The following is a 19,766-nucleotide window of genomic DNA, read 5'->3' as shown; positions in this document are numbered from 1 at the left end:
ACTTTGGCTGCATTCCGGTAGTCTTCCGGTCACTTGGTTCCCTTGGGGAAGTGGCCATTTACGGACTGGTTATGAAGCAGGGCTTGCGGCATATCAATCTTCAAGATTTAACGAATCAAGTATGTTGAAGACTATATCAATTGATTTTGGCCACATTGGCCACGTTCCGGAAGTCCTCCGGGCACCTGGTCCCCTCAGGAGAGTGGCCATATATGGACCGGTTATGAAGCAGGGCTTGCGACATATCAATCTTCAAGATTTCACGAACCAATTATATTGGTGACTATTCCAATCGTATTTGGACACATTGGCCACGTTCCGGAAGTCCTCCGGGCACCTGGTCCCCTCAGAAAATGGCCATATATGGGCCGGTTATGAAGCAGGGCTTGCGACATATCAATCTTCAAGATTTCAAGAACCAATTATATTGGAGACTATTCCAATCGTTTTTGGACACATTGGCCACGTTCCGGTAGTCCTCCGGGCACCTGGTCCCCTCAGAAAATGGCCATATATGGGCCGGTTATGAAGCAGGGCTTGCGGCATATCAATCTTCAAGATTTCACGAACCAATTATATTGGAGACTATTTATATCGTTTTTGGACACATTGGCCACGTTCCGGAAGTCCTCCGGGCACCTGGTCCCTTCAGGAAAATGGCCATATATGGACCGGTTATGAAGCAGAGCTTGCGACATATCAAACTTCATGATTTAACGAATCAAGTACCGATTTGATTCCTATTACGGACAGCTTTAAATTCCGAACACTCTCGTTTGTATGGGAAACATTTCACACGAAATGTTTCAATTTTCGCCGTCCAAAAGTTCTCATTTTCGAAGCTCGTTTTATTAGGTTTTTTTCCATAAATATCATTGCAAATTTATAATGCCCAACTACCTTAGACGTCTCTTAAGTGGTTGAACGATTTCAATTGATGATTTGACTGTTCCATTAATGATTATCATGAGCTGTCCGTAATTCGAATCAAAGCGTCCGGAATAAGAGGCCAAAGTGAGGGAGCGTCCGGAATAAGAATCATGAAAAGGCCACACGTTTTGATTTATTTAAAATTATTTAAGTTGCGGACGCGTATTCTTTACCCACCATCCGAAAGTTAAGGGCTTCCGACGCTCGATAACGTTAAAAAATCATACAGAATGATTTATTTTGTATGGTCCAAGCTGGGTTATACTTCACTGAGGCCTTAAGTGTCCGTAATATGAATCAAAACGGTATGTTGAAGACTATTTCAATTGATTTTGGCCACATTGGCCACGTTCCGGGCACCTGGGCCTCTCAGGAAAGTGGCCATATATCGGCCAGTTATGAAGCAGGGAACATAGCAGGAACATACATTGAAGTCTGTAACAACCAATGCTACAAGCTAGTTCAAACAAAATCTTAAGCTCACATCAACAGTTTTTTAACAATTTAAAAATATCAGAATTTATAGTTTGAAATTCAACAAACATTTTGGTTGTTTCAAACTAGGGTGATTTTTCTCCATGTATATGTTCAGTACACAGCAAAAAAAAAGTAAAATAACGGCCGACGTAATTTTTCTCTATGTATCAAGTATCGGACGCAATTGAATGAGATTATATTCATTTTACAACCATATTCTGCTCAAAATGTAATCGGATCCAATCGACTAAAATGCCAAGAAACCCATTTCGATTTGCAACACAAATCTTATATCAAGCTTAACTCGCCCTCTTCAGTGTGGTGAGTTGACAGGAAGGTATCAGAAGTAACTCTCATTCCCTAGATCTGGGCTCAAATCTCGGTTAGACTTTAACATCTTTTTTGTAAAATTGTCGAACTGGTTTTATTGATTGCTAGAGCTCAATTTCCAGTTGACTGGTTTTATACGTTTCAATGATGTAATTGTACACCATATTTGCGACGGGACGGATATGTAGCTAAAATGACGTGGTATTACAATTTATTTGTTGCTGTGTATAACTTGCCTTTTTTTTGAATTATTTTGTATTTAAGTGTAATGACTTGTAAATTTTCATTGTTTAAATATTTACCCACAGCAATTCCAATACCACAACTGCACTTTGTTGTCCATAATTACATAGTTGTACACAGAAAGAAAAATCCATGTAAATTTTACCCCAAAATCATACACATAAGGGGATGTCAGATTTGTCGCAGATTAACACCACGCATCATGTAAAATAACATCACTATCATGTAAATGTCCGCTACACGTCGCGTTATCCAGCATGGATTCTAACCGATAGCACAGCCATTTGAATAAATTTACATGAAATTAATGTAGTTTTACACGATGGTATTCCATTAAACGCTGCTTTTCACAAAGAATGTTTTTTCTGTGTAACATTCAATAAACATCGGCATTTTAGAATCGATGCTGGAAGCAAGTTTCTAAGTTGCTGGCATTCATCTTCGCTGAAATAAGTTTTCAAATTTAAAACTTACTGATTTAGAGCACTTCTCGTTGAATTTTAACCCTTTGTCTGTTTTCTTGGGTCTATATGACCCCAGATAACTTTGAAGTGCTGTAATATTTTTGTTAATGAATCGTTTCGTGATTTTTGTTCACACATTGGAGCGTATGCACGAGTTGTTTGTTTCATACATGATTTTCTTTTTCAAATATCTTGCAAAAAAAGATTCCTAAAATTATAGAATTCTGTGGATTAGAAAACAATGCTTTCTGTGATAGCTCAATCATGCGGTGGAATTCCCAGCCAAACAATGTGCGACATAGTAGCCCTATCCCTGTATCAAATCTTTACTGAAGAAAGTATAGTTTTATGTTTAACTGTTTTTATCAGATATAAGCGTCAACATTTTCCAAATTTCACGTTTCTTAAACTGTTTTCACAAAAAAAAACTCCACGCCAAGAACTTTCTTTTTTGAATTTTCTTATATTTTTGATTGAAACTGATTTAATTTTTTTTTCTAGAATAACAGGTAAATCGAAAATCGGTTGAAACTCCGCGAAGTTCTTACGATTTGAATTTGTGGTCAATTTTGCCCTATCGCACAGACAGAAAATTAATGAAAGTTATTGATTGAACAGAGATTAAACAAAGTGAGCCCCTCAGTGTTAGATAAGTTCTTTTGGAACGTTACGTGAGATTTCTCCAATCGTTTCATCAAAGCAGCCTCTGAATCACTTTTAATGTTTAAAACACGCGTTATTTGATGCGCAGAGAAATTCGCTATTTCTTTCCGTTCAATAGTGATTGACGAATTTCTTACAAAAACACGCCTACTTCAAGTTTTATTGTTAATGGGTTAACCATCACAAATTCATTTCAACGGTATTTGAATGAACTAATGTTTACTGCCCTTCTTTGCATACTTTGTTCTATGTAAACCTTATAGACAGTGGGACAAATATGCGTAGAACGGCTCTATATTATAATATAAAATTAGGTATTTTTTTTACTTCAAATAGAATGCAATTTAAAATGCGCGTATTTGCACGACACTGTTGATAGTATAAAAACATGTCCACGATGTTGAGAGAAACCTGTTTATGATTTGGTGAGAAGTCCTGCATAAATTTTGAGAATCCCACCCGGGTTTCTACGTCAATCGCTTCCTGAATTGTGTAAAATGTTCAGAATTCTCTAGAATCTAGCCTTAGTTTCAGCCAGTTCGCGTTCGACCAATTTGGCGTATTCACAAGTTAGATTGATAGAAATTCGATTATGTCTACAAAGGGTTCTACTCCATTACCCCGAATGCCATTTCCCCGAATGCCATCACCCCGAATTCCGTTACCCCAAATGTACCAATACCTGAAATTCCATCACCCCGAATGCTATTTCCCCGAATTTACAATTTTCTTGACATGATGATATTGATGACATTTCCCCATGATATTGGAATTCGGAGTGATGGGTCGTTCGGGGTTTTGGAATTCGGGGTAATGGTGTTTGGGTTAATGGCATTCGGGGTAATGGGATAAAATCGTGACATCTGAAATATGCATACTTGCTTTGATCAACAATAAATACAGACGAGTCACATGAATCTGCTCGATTTACAAAATAGGCCCCTAAATAGCCAAGAAAGTCATGGGAGCGTAGGTGTAAGGCAACATGTTCTTACTTAATCCTCGAAGCACCGGGACAGACTTTTTATTTCCAATTGGCTGGAGCTCAGAAACACATAAGTTCAATGAAATGCGGGTTTCATTATGGTCGATGGGATGCGAGTACGATTTTCAAACCGTAAGCTCAGGCCTGGACATATTTTTAAACCAAAAATAAGTGTGCCGTAGTCGCATTTTGAACAACTATAGCATCGAAATCCATATTTAATGATAGGTTTTAGACATTTTTAGACTTTATGTAACGGACTAATGCAAGAATACACAAGAGGTTTTTTTTCTTGCATGGGGCAAATGCTGAAACGTGATTCTGCAAGTACAGACATCAACTCTCAATATTCTCAATTTAACCATATGGCAGGGGCTGGGTTGTAGGGCCACTTCCGGTGAACCAGGAGATAAACATGGATGAACCTCAAAAACAGGCATGCGGCTGCTCAAACTTCATGAAATAATCACAGCATTGCTGTAAGAACATACTTCTTACATAAGTTGATACTTTAACCAGATGACAAAACAATGACCGGATTCTGAGGCCACTTCCGGTGAATCAGAAACGAACATTTATAACAGGTAAAACTAGACATGTGACCGTTCAAACTTCATTAAATATCATATAATTAAAGTTTAAAAAAGTCTGACAAGGGAACACTTATTTCTGGAACGTTGAAAAATATGTTCAGACCCGAACTTCTAGTTTGAAATCACTACACGTATGAAGGATAACTCATCAGATCGATCATAGTGAAAACCGCATTTTATTGAAATTATTTGTTTCAGAGCACCAGTTGATTGAAATTATAGGTCTGTCCCGGGGCTTTGAGGGTTAAATTTGGGAGACCAGGTAAGTTGAAAAGGGCCGGATATGAGAAGCGACTTCAATCTCTTTCTGGGTCACACAAAATAATGTCGTGATATAGGGCAGCGATGGTCTAGAACATAATTATCGCAGTCGTATTCCCGAGAAACTAACTAATTTTAACCCGTATAGGCCTGAGTGAAAGCATAAATTCTAAAACCCCCACCGCTCAGCGAATTCTTAATAGATTCAAATGATATTTTGTCAGTATACGTGTCCCTGTATCTAGTTTCTAGAAGTGGACAGAGGAACGTGGAAATATTCTTGTGGCCGGAGTTATTCCGGTGGATCACTGGGTCAGGTCGGGTGAGAAGGATACTGTGCGTTTGTGTCCCTCAAGGTAGGCAAATTGCAAGTCACAGATAATTTCCGGAATCGGCTATAATGTGGCCACTACACGACGGAATTTTAAGAAAATTGTATCAGTGTAAAGCTTTTGAGAAACGATTAAATTGGATAACTATGGGTTTTGCTTTTGATTAATCATACAAATGACCATTTTCTGGTCCCGGGACGCCTCAAACTTATGATAAATTGGCCAATTTATGTCTGAACATCTGTACCAAGCTTATGGAAACGCAATTTAGTGCACAATTATGTTTGATTTCTACTTTTCGAGAATTGAAACGGTTTAGTATGGCCACATCCGGTATACTTTAAACGGTGCAAAACTCTTCATTTAAGCTAACTTGACATGTCCCAAAAAATCGCACTTTTTTACCCGACTTGACCCAGTGACCCACCGGATTAATTCCGGCCACAGGAATATTTCCGGGTTCTTCTGGCCACTTTCAGAAACTAGATATGTGGGCCAGTGAACTGACAAACAATCATTTGAATCCGTTAAGAATTCGCTGAACGGTGAGGGTTTCAGTATTTTTGCTTTCACTCAGGCCTATACGGGTTAACGAAGTTTATTACTTATAACAAATATAATGAGAACAATCATACTAATTTAGTCATAAATCTTTTGAAAAAATAGAACAATTTAAGGTTCTTTTCTGGGGGCCTTCTTTAGCTGAGTGGTTAGAGTCCGCGGCTACAAAGCAAAGGTGTCTGGAGTTGCTGAAGGTGTCTGGGTTTGATTCCCGGTCGGTCCAGGATCTTTTCGTAATAGAAATTTCCTTGACTTCACTGGGCATCATCGTACCTGTTACACGATATACGAATGTGAAAATGGCAACTTTGGCAAAGAAAGCTCTCAGTTAATAACTGTGTAAGTGCTCATAAGAACACTAAGCTGAGAAGCAGGCTCTGTCCCAGTGAGGACGTTAATTCCAAGAAGATGAAGAAGTAGGTTCTTTTCTCTATTTTTTACAATAGGTTCATAAATAAATCTAAAAAAATAAAAATTCCCACCATTATTGCTTAATGCTCTTTCTATGACTCTTCTATTAGTAATACTACAAATATTACATTCATTTATTATATCTTGGTGTTCTTTGTTAGGCAACACTATCATCATAATTTGGAACAAACCCAGTAAACACAAACTCGTATATGATAGCGCTTAAGAGTACAAATGTGGAGGCACTATACGTACATGCGCCATTAGACTGTACGTATATCGTCTCCACATTTGTACTATTATATCCTATTATATGCGATCATGTGTTTACTGGGAATGAACTTATGAACTCAACCTAAGTATCTTAATGCTGTTATTTCCATCTTTTTAATAACATGAACATTTATTCAGACAATTTTTTGAAATGTAAATAAGTTTGTTCAAGAAAATATGAATTATTTTTTCATGATTCATGTTCAGGCAACATTCTGAATACTTCTATGTGGACTGTTTTACCAAAATTAATTCAAACTTTTTTTTGCTATGAGTTGCAATATAAAAATCTATCCACTTGAGTGCACCTTTGCCTACAAATGATACATTTAAGGAAAATAGTTGTTGATTACGGAATGCAAGGATGATAATAGCCAACACTCCATTTATCAACAAGCAACAAATTTACCCAAATTCGCTTATCATCACCATTAATCATTTAGGCTCACGACTCATTCTCCATCTACTCTCCCACTCTTTTACAGAACGGTTCGGTGGTGATGTTCGGCCGGGTGGCGTCCTATCGCTTCGTAGACTCCCCATCCGATGGTCGCTACAACCTAGCCCTGTCGCAGTCTCAGCTGGATTCGGCCTGTTTGTACGAAAGGTAAGTGGCGACAATGCTCGAAATCTTCTCCTCCCCCGAAGACGCGACGGGACGACAGAAGACGACGAAGGCTCACGTGTCTGAACTGAAGCTTTCTCAACTAAGCTCAATGTCGCTTTCGCTGTCGTTAATCGTGCTAACAATTGTTAGAAAACAGAAGCCCCGACAAGGACGAACGGAAGCCAACTCAACCATCTATCATTTAGCTGCAACAGTAGCTAGCTAGAGAGAATGCGTGGTGTAAATAATTTACGTCGCTTCTCATTGTTGTGCCCATCAGTAATTTAATTCCCTCGTTTGATAAATGTGCTTCAGTTTGTTTTGTTGTTTTACGCACCATTTTTTTTTTCGTATGTTTCATTTTATGTTACCCATCATTTGCCCCGAACTCTGATCATCACGTTCCATCACGCAACACACAAATACACCCATTTTGCGCGAACAGTCGATCGCCCACTTCGCCTACTTCGTGGAATGAGGAGGAAAGTCGTCCGATCAGTCCGGTAAGTTCGCAGATGCAGCCTAAGCCGAGCTTTCTGGACGGACCGGATGTCACCGGTCCAGGAATGAATCAGAAACTGCTGGACCAAGGTCAGATTACGAAGCCTCCCTCGTTCGACATCCAGCACTCGCAAGGTTCGCAAGCTGCACCGCAGCCTCCGCCACACATCCATCAGACGCAGAACTTGCTAATGACCAGCGTGGACTCAACGGATGCGGCCTCAACGACCGGCGGGGTAGCGCTGAATGACGACGCCAAAAGTAACACCCTCAGCACCGGCGGAGGCGCCGGAAATGGCGGAGAATTCAACGAGAACGACGTCGGTAACGTGGAAACGGAAACGAAATCGATATCCAGTCTGAAATCTATTGGATCAACCCAGGACAGGTGAGGCTCCTTTCAACTACTCTTCGGCAACGATCCGGGTTGGTCGCGGTGTGTGTGCGGGGTGGATTGAATAAGCTGATATCCCTAACTCAACTGAACTCGTCTCTTCTACTTGAACAATGACTTCTGGTTTTTCTTATGGTTCTCTATGGTCGCTTTTTGTTTGGTATAAGCATGATTGGTATATGTAAATGCAACAGATGGAGAATCGAACCTGCAGTCTTCATAGTATTCTTTAATGCGCTTTCTATTCCAATGGCGAAATGGATAATGTTGATAATTGCATCGAAATGAGCAATCAGTTCGATACTTTAGACACATTTTCCGAGCAGCAAATTGAAGTAGCCTCTAGCCCACGCTTTTCGATTCAAATTAAAAAGCACATGGTGCCGCCGATCGTGGTTAGTATTTCCGAATTTGGAGGATTTAAAGGGGCAGGATTCGTCATCAATTTGGGAATTTTCAAAAGCAGTTTTTTCGTTCAAATTCATGGAAGTTCACATGAAAATGTGTTCACTTTATTTTGTTCGCCAACTGAGACACTTCCGAATCGCAAATGAAATAGGAATGCCGCGTTTTTCCGGAAACCCTCACTCCCAGCTTTTTGAGATGTTCAAATAACCATTATAAAAAATGTTTATCCGAAAAATGCTTATACCAAGTGATTTGTCGCCGCTTTTTCCTCAATCCATAATTCTTCAACTTTCGCTGCCTTCATCGCTTCCGGGTCTGATAGAAAGCTATTCGACACCACCGCCAACCAAGGAAGAAATGGCTCAACGATTTTGTTTTTTCTTAAGGCCTGGAAAACCTTTCACCATCTATACTCACGCACACAAACACAGCTCCTCTAATAAGTCACTTTTCATCATTGCTAACATACAGGGGAATGTTGGTCGTGGTCGCGGCTTTACCTTTTCTTCTACTCTCGGCGGTATCCCGCGGAATAATTTACGCTAATTTTATTACACTTCCACCGCACCGCACTGGTGCTGCTTTCTCCTTTTATTAAGCTTATTTTCTATGTACCACTCGCGCATATTTAATTACGGCGTTACAACCTTACCGCTCGGCGCTCTTTAATTTCATCACGAAAACCGCTTTTTGTTGTTCCCTTTGCATAATTGGCGATGCTAATTGACTCCGCCGGGAGAGAATCCTTTTTGATCCAATTCCGAAACATACATAGCGGGAGATAAACATCGAAAATGGGATTTATGTCACATACAAAGTCCGTTTTTATCATGTAATTATTTCCGTTCCTTGTCTCCTTGTAGTATCCTCCTGTACTCATCCGTTACTAATAGCATGTTATTTTGTTGCTTTATGCTTTTCGTGTTGTAGTGTGTATTTTTCATATGCTAGCAATTTACATGTCACGTGCCGTTAATTGTAGGTATGCCAGGATCCGATAGGGGGATTTGAACGAGGAAATCTCAAAGGACGAATTTTACTGTAATTTTTGTTGACATTTTGAAGTACTCATCTAACTAACAAGGCACTTTTTCGGGTTTGGAGATAGTTCACGCTAATTAGAACAAACATTGGGCAGCACCCCCTCCCATTTAATGACGGGTGTTCAATAAAAATGAGTTTTTTTTCAGTCTATAATAGTAAATAAAAAAATCAAGAATTCAGTATTTTTATTGAAAACATAATATTTATTCTTCAAAAAAAAAAAAAGGTCAATGAATATCGGAGAAGGGCCTCTGATCAGTCGTGCGACATAAATTAGTCGCGATGCTCTCACAAGAGCGCTGAACGGTACTGACGTCCATCTTCCGGATAAATTTCCTGATCCTCGTGGTCAACTGCTTCGTATCCTTGGCCCGCTAATTATTTTTGTATACTAGGGCACTGAGGGAAAATGGGACGGCATTGGTCAGGTTCCTTTCTTTCGGCACGTACGGCGGCGTTTCGTAAAACTGTACAATACGATAGCGGAGTGCTTGATGTTTCGACGCCATCTTCAATTGAACTGACAGCATTTGAAGGAAGTCCTCTTGGAGAGAAAACAAATTGCGCCCTTTACTTTAATTACAGAAAGGTTTTGAAACCACTCCCATTATTTACTGTGTTTTGACGGGCTGACGAGAAGTGAACAAAGTGAAACACAATTCATCGAATTATTTTATACCATAATGAATATAAATTTAAAATACAAATTGGATACGATTTCTAACAGAGATGTTATGCCATGAGATTATGTTAATTTGAATCAAATAGTAATTTCCATATGATTTTTACCTGAATTTTTATGAAATGAAAACTCTGCAATTTACTGATGAAATTCATCAAAGTGATATCGAAAACTTCAAAACTCTTCTTGCGTACTGGAAAGATACTCGGTAATTCATACACCTGACCGGGCCCCACGAAGCCAAAATCCGGCACTGGATATAATAAAAGATTATGTATACTTTTCACATAATTGAATGCGGAAATGATGCAAGCAATCGAATAATGTACATGAAATTTAACCGTAAAGCTAAAATAATTGTTTTATATTTTGCCTAAAATGTTTACTCCTTTGTACTTATAATGGAGCATCAGTGCCCACAGTGAAAGATTCCATCAATGGTTTTCTCTATTAAAGAAACCATTCTAAGAACATATAAAGGACACTGTTCCATTTATTGGTATTATTGTTCCTATTATTGGTACAAGGCATTTTGCAGGGAAATTTTAAATTAATCGTACTTTTTATACATTTAAATTACCGAAGAATAAAAACACTATCGACTGATACCTTAAAATCACAAATTTATGATTTGATCACTATATTTTAGCTGTTTTTCCTTAGGTGCACCCCTAATCGTACATTTGCCATAATCCATTGGTTTTATAGAGTATGCATATGGGCCCATTTTTCCGTAATCCGTGAATTTCACCGTAATCTCAACGCTGAACGGTACGGTTAGATAAAACTCCTTCAAAATTTTACAGACACCGATGAATTTTTCATCGAAAATTGTGAACACTTTTTCCGAACTATTCAGCTGTTGGGATTTCACAGTAATCCGTAGAATAATTTCAGTGTGTGGATTGTTTAATATGGTGTTCACGAAACTTGCCAACATTTATTGCACTAAGCTTTACAAACAAACTTCTGCAATATTAAAGTTCGCCAACAATTTAACTCAAACTAGAAATTACATTCATGTTGCTTATAGATATAACTAGTTTGAACGAAAATCTAATTTCTGTATTAATTTTCTGACTACTGTTTTCAAAAGAAATAAACTATCGCGCATAGTGTCATACATGCGTATCTACAGCAGCAGCAGCATCAATACCATCAGGCGTTTCGCTGCCAACGGTTCACACACTGTTTGACTGTTTTTGTCTCTCCTCTATGACCGTTTTCGGGCAGCCATCTCGAGGTGAATGATTGGAAAATATGTTAAATAATTCAATCGCTAATATTTCGCGTGTGTTCTCAATTAATTGAAATCTTTTAACGCTAATAGCAAGAGCACAATCATTCCGTTGCGATACATATAACAAGGCTGGTAGCGAGTCACTTTTTAGTGACTTGGTCACTTTTTTGAGGCCAGTCACTTTAAAGTCTCTTTTTTGAAGCCATTTCAACTAAAGTCACTTTTTTCGTCAATAAGTCACTTTTTTCAACTATTTTGAGCTAATTTTTCGGGAGAAAATTTTGAATCGGCCTTCTTAATTTAGGCTATGTTTTAAGTTAGCAGGGTGTCTTCTACCTAAAAAATCCTGGATAACCTGGAATTATCAGGGAATTTTATTCAACCTGGAAAAAAACCTGGAATTATCAGAGGATTTCGGCTATACGCAGGAAAAAAAACCTCGAACCAGTAATTATTATAACAGAATATGCCCTTCACAACATTTCTTCAATCAAAAAAAAATTTCGGCTGCGCCGGAAATTCTGTCAATTCACTTTAAATTATTTTTAATATTCCGAATAACTTGTTTAAATACTACTCCTTATTTAGGATTGCTAAAATGTGAAAGGCAAATACGATTCCCAGTTCTAGTTGGGTATCTTTCATGAGCATATGAAATAAATAATATTTGTAGGAAAATATTAAAGCTAGTAAAAATAGTATATTTTCAGGTAAGCAGATCTTTTTTAAAGGCTTGGATACTATTTCAATGCATATCTCTAAAAAGTGTTTATTTTTAGTTAAGGTCTCTAAAGACATTATAATCAATACCATAAAAGTCACTAAAGTCACTTTTTTGCCATAACCCTCTCTTTCCCATGGTAGCTCCAGAGCTCAATTAGTTTTTGACGAACTTGAGGCAAACCGAACCAGAGGAATACTATGCATTAGTTTCTACAGTCAACTCTCCATAACTCGATATTGAAGGGGCCATCGAGTAAGGGAGGTATCGAATTATGGAACACAAAACCAGTGCAAATGCGATCTGAGGGACCATCGCAGTAGCCATGAAAACCAACTTTTACTGTGGCTCTCTAACTCGATATCGAAATACGAAATATCGAGTAAGGGAGAGTTAACAGATAATCTAGATAGATTCAATACTTATCAAATTAATCCAAAAGTCAATCAGTTTACTATTGTGAAACAACCAACAAATTTTAAACTGATTTTGAAAAAAGTAGACCCTTTGAAATGTTTTTTCATAAAGAAACTGTCGATTAAAGTCGTCGGAAATAGATGGTTAATCTGCTTGCAATGAATTCTGGTGCAACATTCTAGAGGCTCCAGAGAAACCTTCAGAGACTATTACGTAACTATTTGTCCAGAGATTCCTTCTGGAATACTTTCAAGAACTCCACCAGGAATGCCACCAGCAATTTTTCACTAGAAGCTCAGAGGAATTTCTTCTCAATTTTATACTAAAAATTTTAGAGCATTCCCACGCTACTACCTACAGTAATTTTCACAGAGATTACTCTGAAGAAAAAATTTCAGTATTTCCTCCAGATCACTGATTCTTTCACAGATTTCTTCAATCGCTACTTCTAGGATTCTTCCCGCATGCCCTACAGAAGTTTTTACCCAAAGGTTTATTATAGAGTTTTCGAAAAAAATCGACATTTTTACAAGAAACCCTACAATAATTTCTACGCATTTTTCATTTAATCTAGGCTTTTTTATAAGGATTCTCTCAAAAATTCATCCATAATTACTCTCCGGAATTTCTCAAAACTTATTTAAGGTATTATTGGATAAAATCTTTTCCAAGAATAGCTCGATGAATTGCATCTGGGATTCCTCATTAGATTCCTCTAGACATTTGTCCAGCATTTCTTCAAAATATTATTACTGTGGCTCAAACACTTCACTGATATTTTTTTTTTTTTTCAAATACAAGACCTGCAAAGATTCTTTAAAATTTCATTAAAGTTTCCACACTAGTTAATACTACAGCAATTATTACAGTTATTGCTCCGACTATTGATGGATTAACATGCGTTTATTATCATAGAAATTTATCAAGAAATATATTCATCAAGAATCCGAGAGATCTTTCAGTTATCCTTGTAGGTACCGTAATCCGGGGTAACATTGATCATTTTTTTGAATATTTCTTAAACATTTGATTTTAAAATGCATGTGTTGCAAATTTTATATTTTTAAAACAAGTACTGCCACCCATTGCTCGTGTTTATGTACTGTATTTTGTTTTCTGAAAGTTTAAAGCATGTTTAAAAAAATGTTTTAAGTGAGTTTTTGATTTAGTTGATATGGGGTAACATTGATCACACCATGAAAACACCTTTCGGTAATATTGAAAATATCATTACTTACTAAAATCATGGTCCCTGAAGCCGAATATGAAGGTCAAACTCTTATAAGTCATTTACTCTTTGAGTTATTTTAAAATTAAAAACACCTTGAATTGTGGAATACGCCTATATGTATGCAATTTCCTAAGGAAATTCTTCACGCTTTATAATAATTAGTGAATTATGTTTTATTGAACATATTTATGAAAATTTTGACAACGGAGTCGTTTTCGGCGATGTCATTTTTAGTAACAACCGCATTTCTCTTGCTCATATGGTTTACAGAACTCATGTGAGACATGATTCTTTTATGGTGTCATCCATAATCATGAAAATCATTGTTTACAAAAGTTGAAAAATTTACGCATGAACACAACTTTATTTTCGCAAAAACTTATTGTTTATTAGCTCATGATTAGAAGAAAGAGAATCGCCATTCATGCATTGAATATATTTCATCAACAAATGTTGATTCGAGCTTTTCACGAAGAGGGTCATTGCGATCAATTTTACCCCGCTGATCAATGTTACCCCGGATTACGGTATTCATCATTATAACTCACACAAGTTTCATCTGAAATTACACTAGGATTTTTTTAGAAATTCCTCGTAAATTTTTGAAAATTTCTCACAAAAAATATGATTTTTTTTAATTTTATTTTTTTTTCGTTCGTGGTTTTTCTTTAAAAAAAAACAGATTGAATACATGAAGGTACCGTCAGGCTACCATTCACCGTGCATTTAAAAAAAAATTGCACTTCAACAAATTTTATAACTTTTCCAAATAATTTGAAGCGTACTAGAATACCACTACGTAGCGTGAAATTATAAAATAATCAAGGAAAAAATCTGAAACTAGTGATGCACAACAAAAAAATACTCAAAAAATATGTTTGAAAATGTCATGTAAAGGTCCCCTCGTACCGTTCTATGTCACCATTTACCGTGCACACTAGTGCACCATTCACCGTGCGTATAGTTTTCGTCATGATTTAATTTTGTATCACGAAGAAACGTTGTTGATGGAGCAACAATGTTGCTAGTAGTGTGCGCACTCATTTTTAGGAGTATTCAAATCTTCAATTACAATAAAAACCATAAAAAATTAAAATTGTCTAAAAAATATTTTTTTCATCAAAATCGTTATAGGAGGATTGACTGTATTGTCCAAATCATTCCATATTCACTCAAAAACTTAATATGAAGTAGTTTAATGACAACGTATTAATAAATCTAATATTACCGAATAGTTTCATGCCTTTTACACTAATACACGGTAATAGGAACCATATATATTGAAAAGGGTCCATTCACCGTGCATTTGAGCTTCGACTGAAAAGTAATAAAAAAATCTAATTTGCATAAAATCTCATTGCTCATACGAAAAAAAACATCTTACTAAAAGTATCCACAGTGGAAACTTGTTGAAATTTTGAAAAATTTCATACTCTATCGTTAAAATGAAAAATGTGATTATTTGGCGTTTCTACTAAGAGTGTTGAAAAATCTCATTATCAAACAGAATTCACAAGACTTTGACTACATAAACTAGATTTTTCAAAATGCTTTGTGACAAAAACTACTTCATTTCATCAGTTTTATCTTATTTTGCTGACAAAAGAATATTTTGTGAAAATTGTATGAAAATTCTGTAGGAATTTGTATATGTGCACGGTGAATGGAGGCCGCACGGTGACTGGTAACTTAACGGTATATAATTTACGGCAAAACGAAAAGTTACTTGTCGTAATTTTACGAGGAAGTCTTAGAATGTGAATACCTTCCATTAAACTTACTGATGGAAAATTTCTTCCTTAGTCGGCGTTTAAAGGACGCGATTTAAGCAATATTCCAATCAAATTCGATCTTCTGTCATCATTTTTTATTTGAAATATCGATTAATGCATAAAAATATTGACCTTATTAGGTAGTTTTCTACTGGAGTTTAAATGGAAATGTGAAATGACAAAAATTTTAATTTTACAAATGTTCCAAATTCTTATTAAAATTTACAATATAAAATACTTTGGTAATATAAAAGACACAACATTTTGAAAATATTGAAAATCTACTAAAAAGGATTATTTACGTAAATATAAAATAACCTGTTTACAAAAATTCTAGGCGATATCTTGTAAATTTGGAAGCACAATAAAAATGTCCAAATATGGTACTCAACTAGACCTACTACCTGCAGAAGATCATATGGAATATTCCCTATCATGATTGATATTGATCGTAAAACAGTATACTAGAATTGAAATAAAATTGATTACGGCTTGCTTTTCAAGTCACTTTTAGTCACTTTTTCAAGAATAGAAAGTCACTTTTTAGTCACTTATTTCTCAAATTTGGTCACTAAAATAACTTTTTTCGGTACCAATTCTTGCTACCAGCCCTGATATAAACAAGTTCAATTTCATGCTGCCTTTATCGAGCAAAAATGCAAAACCCCGAAAACCGGAAAAATCGTGTTACCACTGTGCTCGAGTCATTTCGCATTCGGGTTTGAAAAAACGTTAGGAAGAAGAAGATTACAGTTTTGAAGAGCCGTGACATTTCTTTGTTTTAAACGGTCATGGTTTGCTTTGGATTTTGATGGTCGTGTAGAAAAATGTGAATGTCGATGTGGTAAATGTTTGCGACAGTACATTTCCCATCACTGATCTGCAGTGGTCAATTTCTCCTGATCGACTTTCTCATTGGAAAAGTACGCAAAATTCAAACGATTTTCGGAACATTTTACGATGCAGGATGACGAAGGACAATGAGGACTTTCTTCTGAATCCAAAATAACAAACAAAGAAAATCGATGAAGAGAAATCGATAAATGCAGTTACGACCTTATAATACTGAACGTGAAAACTTTTATCATAATTGTACATCGAATATTTTAATCAGAATTCAATGATAAACATTAACGAAAATTTAGCTGAATATAAGAAGGAACTAGAAGGGACCCATTCGATCGAAAAAGTCCTTGAGAAAAGTGCTCACCATGCTTGGAAGTTTTAACTTCCTTGAGAGAGATAATAATATTCTCTAAGATGGCTTACAGCCCTCCATTTTCCTTTTTTTATTACCCCAATGAAAATAATTAAAAATGATACCCTTGGCATGAAAGTCGAAAGCACATTTCTGAGGTAATATGTGCTTCCAACTTCAATATTTGACAGTGCTATCACACTTTGAAGTACTGATTCGGTAAACCAGATAAATTAATGGATTTTAATATCTAAGATTCCTAGGCTCCAAAAATCGCCTCTTGATTTGCGTAATCTATTGCCGTTTTCCAAAATGTCACAGAACGTCATGATTTTAGGATATTGACGGTTGAGATTGCATTATTTATCGATTTCGGTCCACTCTTCTGCAAGTTTACTAGCTTGTGTGTAGATTTATGTGCTAAATTTGGTACACGAATGAGTTTTTGGGCGCTTATGATTGCGAATTAACAAATTTTGTAATTCTTTCGTTACTAAACAAAACAATTTTTGATGGTTTAAAAAATTATGGTACTCTTTTAACGACCGTTATACCGTTTTTATTCGAATCCCGGACACTCTACTTTGTATGGGAAAGATTTCACTCGAAATGTTTCAAAATGCGACGCCAAAGAGTAACCAATTTGTAAGATGATTTTTATAAACAATTGACATAGCAATCCATGAAAATATACAATGTTCAACTAGTTTTGACGCCTTTCTAAAGGCTTAGCGCGTTTAATTAATGATTCGGCTATTCTGATTGTGTTTTTCAACAGCTGTCCGGAATTCGAATCAAAGTGTCCGGAATATGAAGCGAAAGTGTAGTTGTGTCCGGAATAAAAATCATGAAGAGGCCGAACATTTTTATTAATTAAAGTAAATTGAAGATGTGGAATCCAATCCAATCTTCACCCACCATTCGAAATTAAAGTGTTTGCAACGCCTGATTACGCTGAAGTTTTGTACATAACGATTAAATTTATATGTGTAGTGATTAGTTGTACTTCACTGAAGCCTTAAGTGTCCGTAATATGAATCAAAACGGCAGGAGGAACGTTAAAAAATTCGGTCGTAAAAAAATAGGGTCATAATTATATTTTTGAAAAATGCATCGTCTAGATGTGAAAAACGAGATGTGATCCGACATATTCGGCAAAGTTGAAGCACAAATTGAGAAATTTCCAAAATGGGCATTTGAGTTTCCATATTCCGGCAAAAGATGGCAATACTACTCGGTTCTTAGCGAATGAGAAAATCATAATATGCCAATTATAACTATAATTATAATTATAATCAACTTAATAACTTACCCAGAAGCGTTACCTTTCGACGTAGACAGTATCCTGAGATGTCGCGAAACAAAAATTGTATGCGCGAGAAAAAAAATATCGACTGTATTGAACGAAATCAGCCCTTTACTTACAGAACTTTCCTGTATACGCCACTTCTTCTAATTTTTGTTAGGATATTTAAATATCTGCGAAACAAAAATGTCATGCCCATTAGCGTCGCCTGCTGGCAAAATCTCGAGTCCCATGGCTCAAATAAAGATTGCCCCTGAGCTACTGAACAACTTTGCCGAGGAGCGTGGCATATCCATAAAATAAAAGTTCCATACTCACTTGTGTCGCCTGGTTTTTCAATTTCATAGCTCGAACATCATCGAAATTTCATGATTCAAAGGCTATCATTATTGAAAAGTTCTTATTGAACAAGTGTACCTATGTCGTCATCTTTCTAAGTAGTCAAGCTCCTGAGATATTTGCAAAACAAAAGTTTCCCCAAGTAAACACTAGCCTAGTGGTACGCTAAATCGCCTCTTTTTGGCTTATAGGACTATTTTACGGCCAATGTAGGACATTACAGCTATATAATAGCCCTATATCAGCACGCAGGGTGAATTATAGTTATATTGGGTTACTTGGGTCATGGTCACTAACGTTGTCTGCTGGCAAAATCTTGAACTTCTTGGCTCAAATAATGATAGTGTTTGTGCTGTTGAACAACTTTATCTAAGACGCCATCTTTCTAAGTTGTCAGGATCCTGAGATAGCCGCAAAACAAAATGTCCGTGCTCATTTGCACCGCCTGGTGACAAAATTCTAAATCTCATGGTTTTTATACTAATAGCACTTGAACTGCTTAACAAATTTGCCGAAAATGCCATCTTTCTAAGTAGTCAGGGTCACGAGATATCAGAAGAACAACACTTTGATGCCCACTAGCACCACCTGGTGGAGGAGTTCCGTATTTGAATAGCCACCACATGGTAGCTCTTTATTTACTGTACAATTTGGCTAAACACCATGATCGTCTTAATTTACTACTTGTTAAAATATTGATCATTAATCAAAACGGTCGTTAATCTCAATTTCGATCGTGAAAAAGTGGTCTATAAAGAACCGTCGTAAAAACTAATTGAAGTGTATCTGAGCGTGTATAAAAAACTAATTATGTATGAATGCTGCAAGCGGGTGCAAGTCGTTAGTCCGAATGTCGTTGGGCCGAAAACCATTACGCCGAATGTCGTTAGGCCGAAAGAGTTGTTAGGCCGAATGGGTCGTTCTGCCGAAATTTACTTTGATTTGATTATTTAGTACTATTTCAAATGGCTAACACATTCATCAGTGTTTTTTTTTCCGTTTTTAAATCAAAGGCTTTCTTTCTAACTATATTTCACAGAGGGTATTGTGGCCTTCTAGGTAATGCAAATTCTCCTGATCTAATAACTAACAATCCATTTGATCTGAAAATTCATTCGGCGGCTGTAAATTATCCTGGCCTATCCCTATTAGTTACCCATTCGACCTTACGGTTCATTAGAACTATCGACCATTTTCGGCCTAATGACCTTTTCGGTCTAACGACCCTTTCTTCTTAACGACATTCGGCCTGACGACATTTGGCCTTAGGGGATAGGACCGCTGCATACTTAAAAATTCGACTAAATCGACATTATGTCGGGGAATTTCAATCAAATTATGTGCCATACAAAAGTTGAATTTCAATTTTGCATACTCAATGGA

General features: G+C 36.6%; 1 protein-coding gene across 13 annotated transcripts in view; it reads left to right on the top strand.

Moving 5' to 3' along the window:
* Positions 1–19,766, top strand: part of LOC5564681 (afadin) — a 331,635-nt gene that overhangs the window by 257,737 nt on the left and 54,132 nt on the right. For 11 of the 13 annotated variants that reach the window (XM_021837294.1, XM_021837293.1, XM_021837291.1 and 8 more), the window contains 2 exons: positions 7,009–7,130; positions 7,576–8,019. In XM_021837294.1, coding sequence (XP_021692986.1) covers positions 7,009–7,130; positions 7,576–8,019 — 566 coding nt within the window. The remainder of the gene's footprint in view (positions 1–7,008; positions 7,131–7,575; positions 8,020–19,766) is intronic. The other 2 variants (XM_021837299.1, XM_021837298.1) reach the window with 1 other exon arrangement.

Source organism: Aedes aegypti, chromosome 1 (genome assembly GCF_002204515.2).
Source record: "Aedes aegypti strain LVP_AGWG chromosome 1, AaegL5.0 Primary Assembly, whole genome shotgun sequence".
NCBI lineage: Eukaryota > Metazoa > Arthropoda > Insecta > Diptera > Culicidae > Aedes > Aedes aegypti.
Note: the sequence above shows the minus strand (reverse complement) of the source record. Positions and strands in the feature narration are given on the sequence as shown.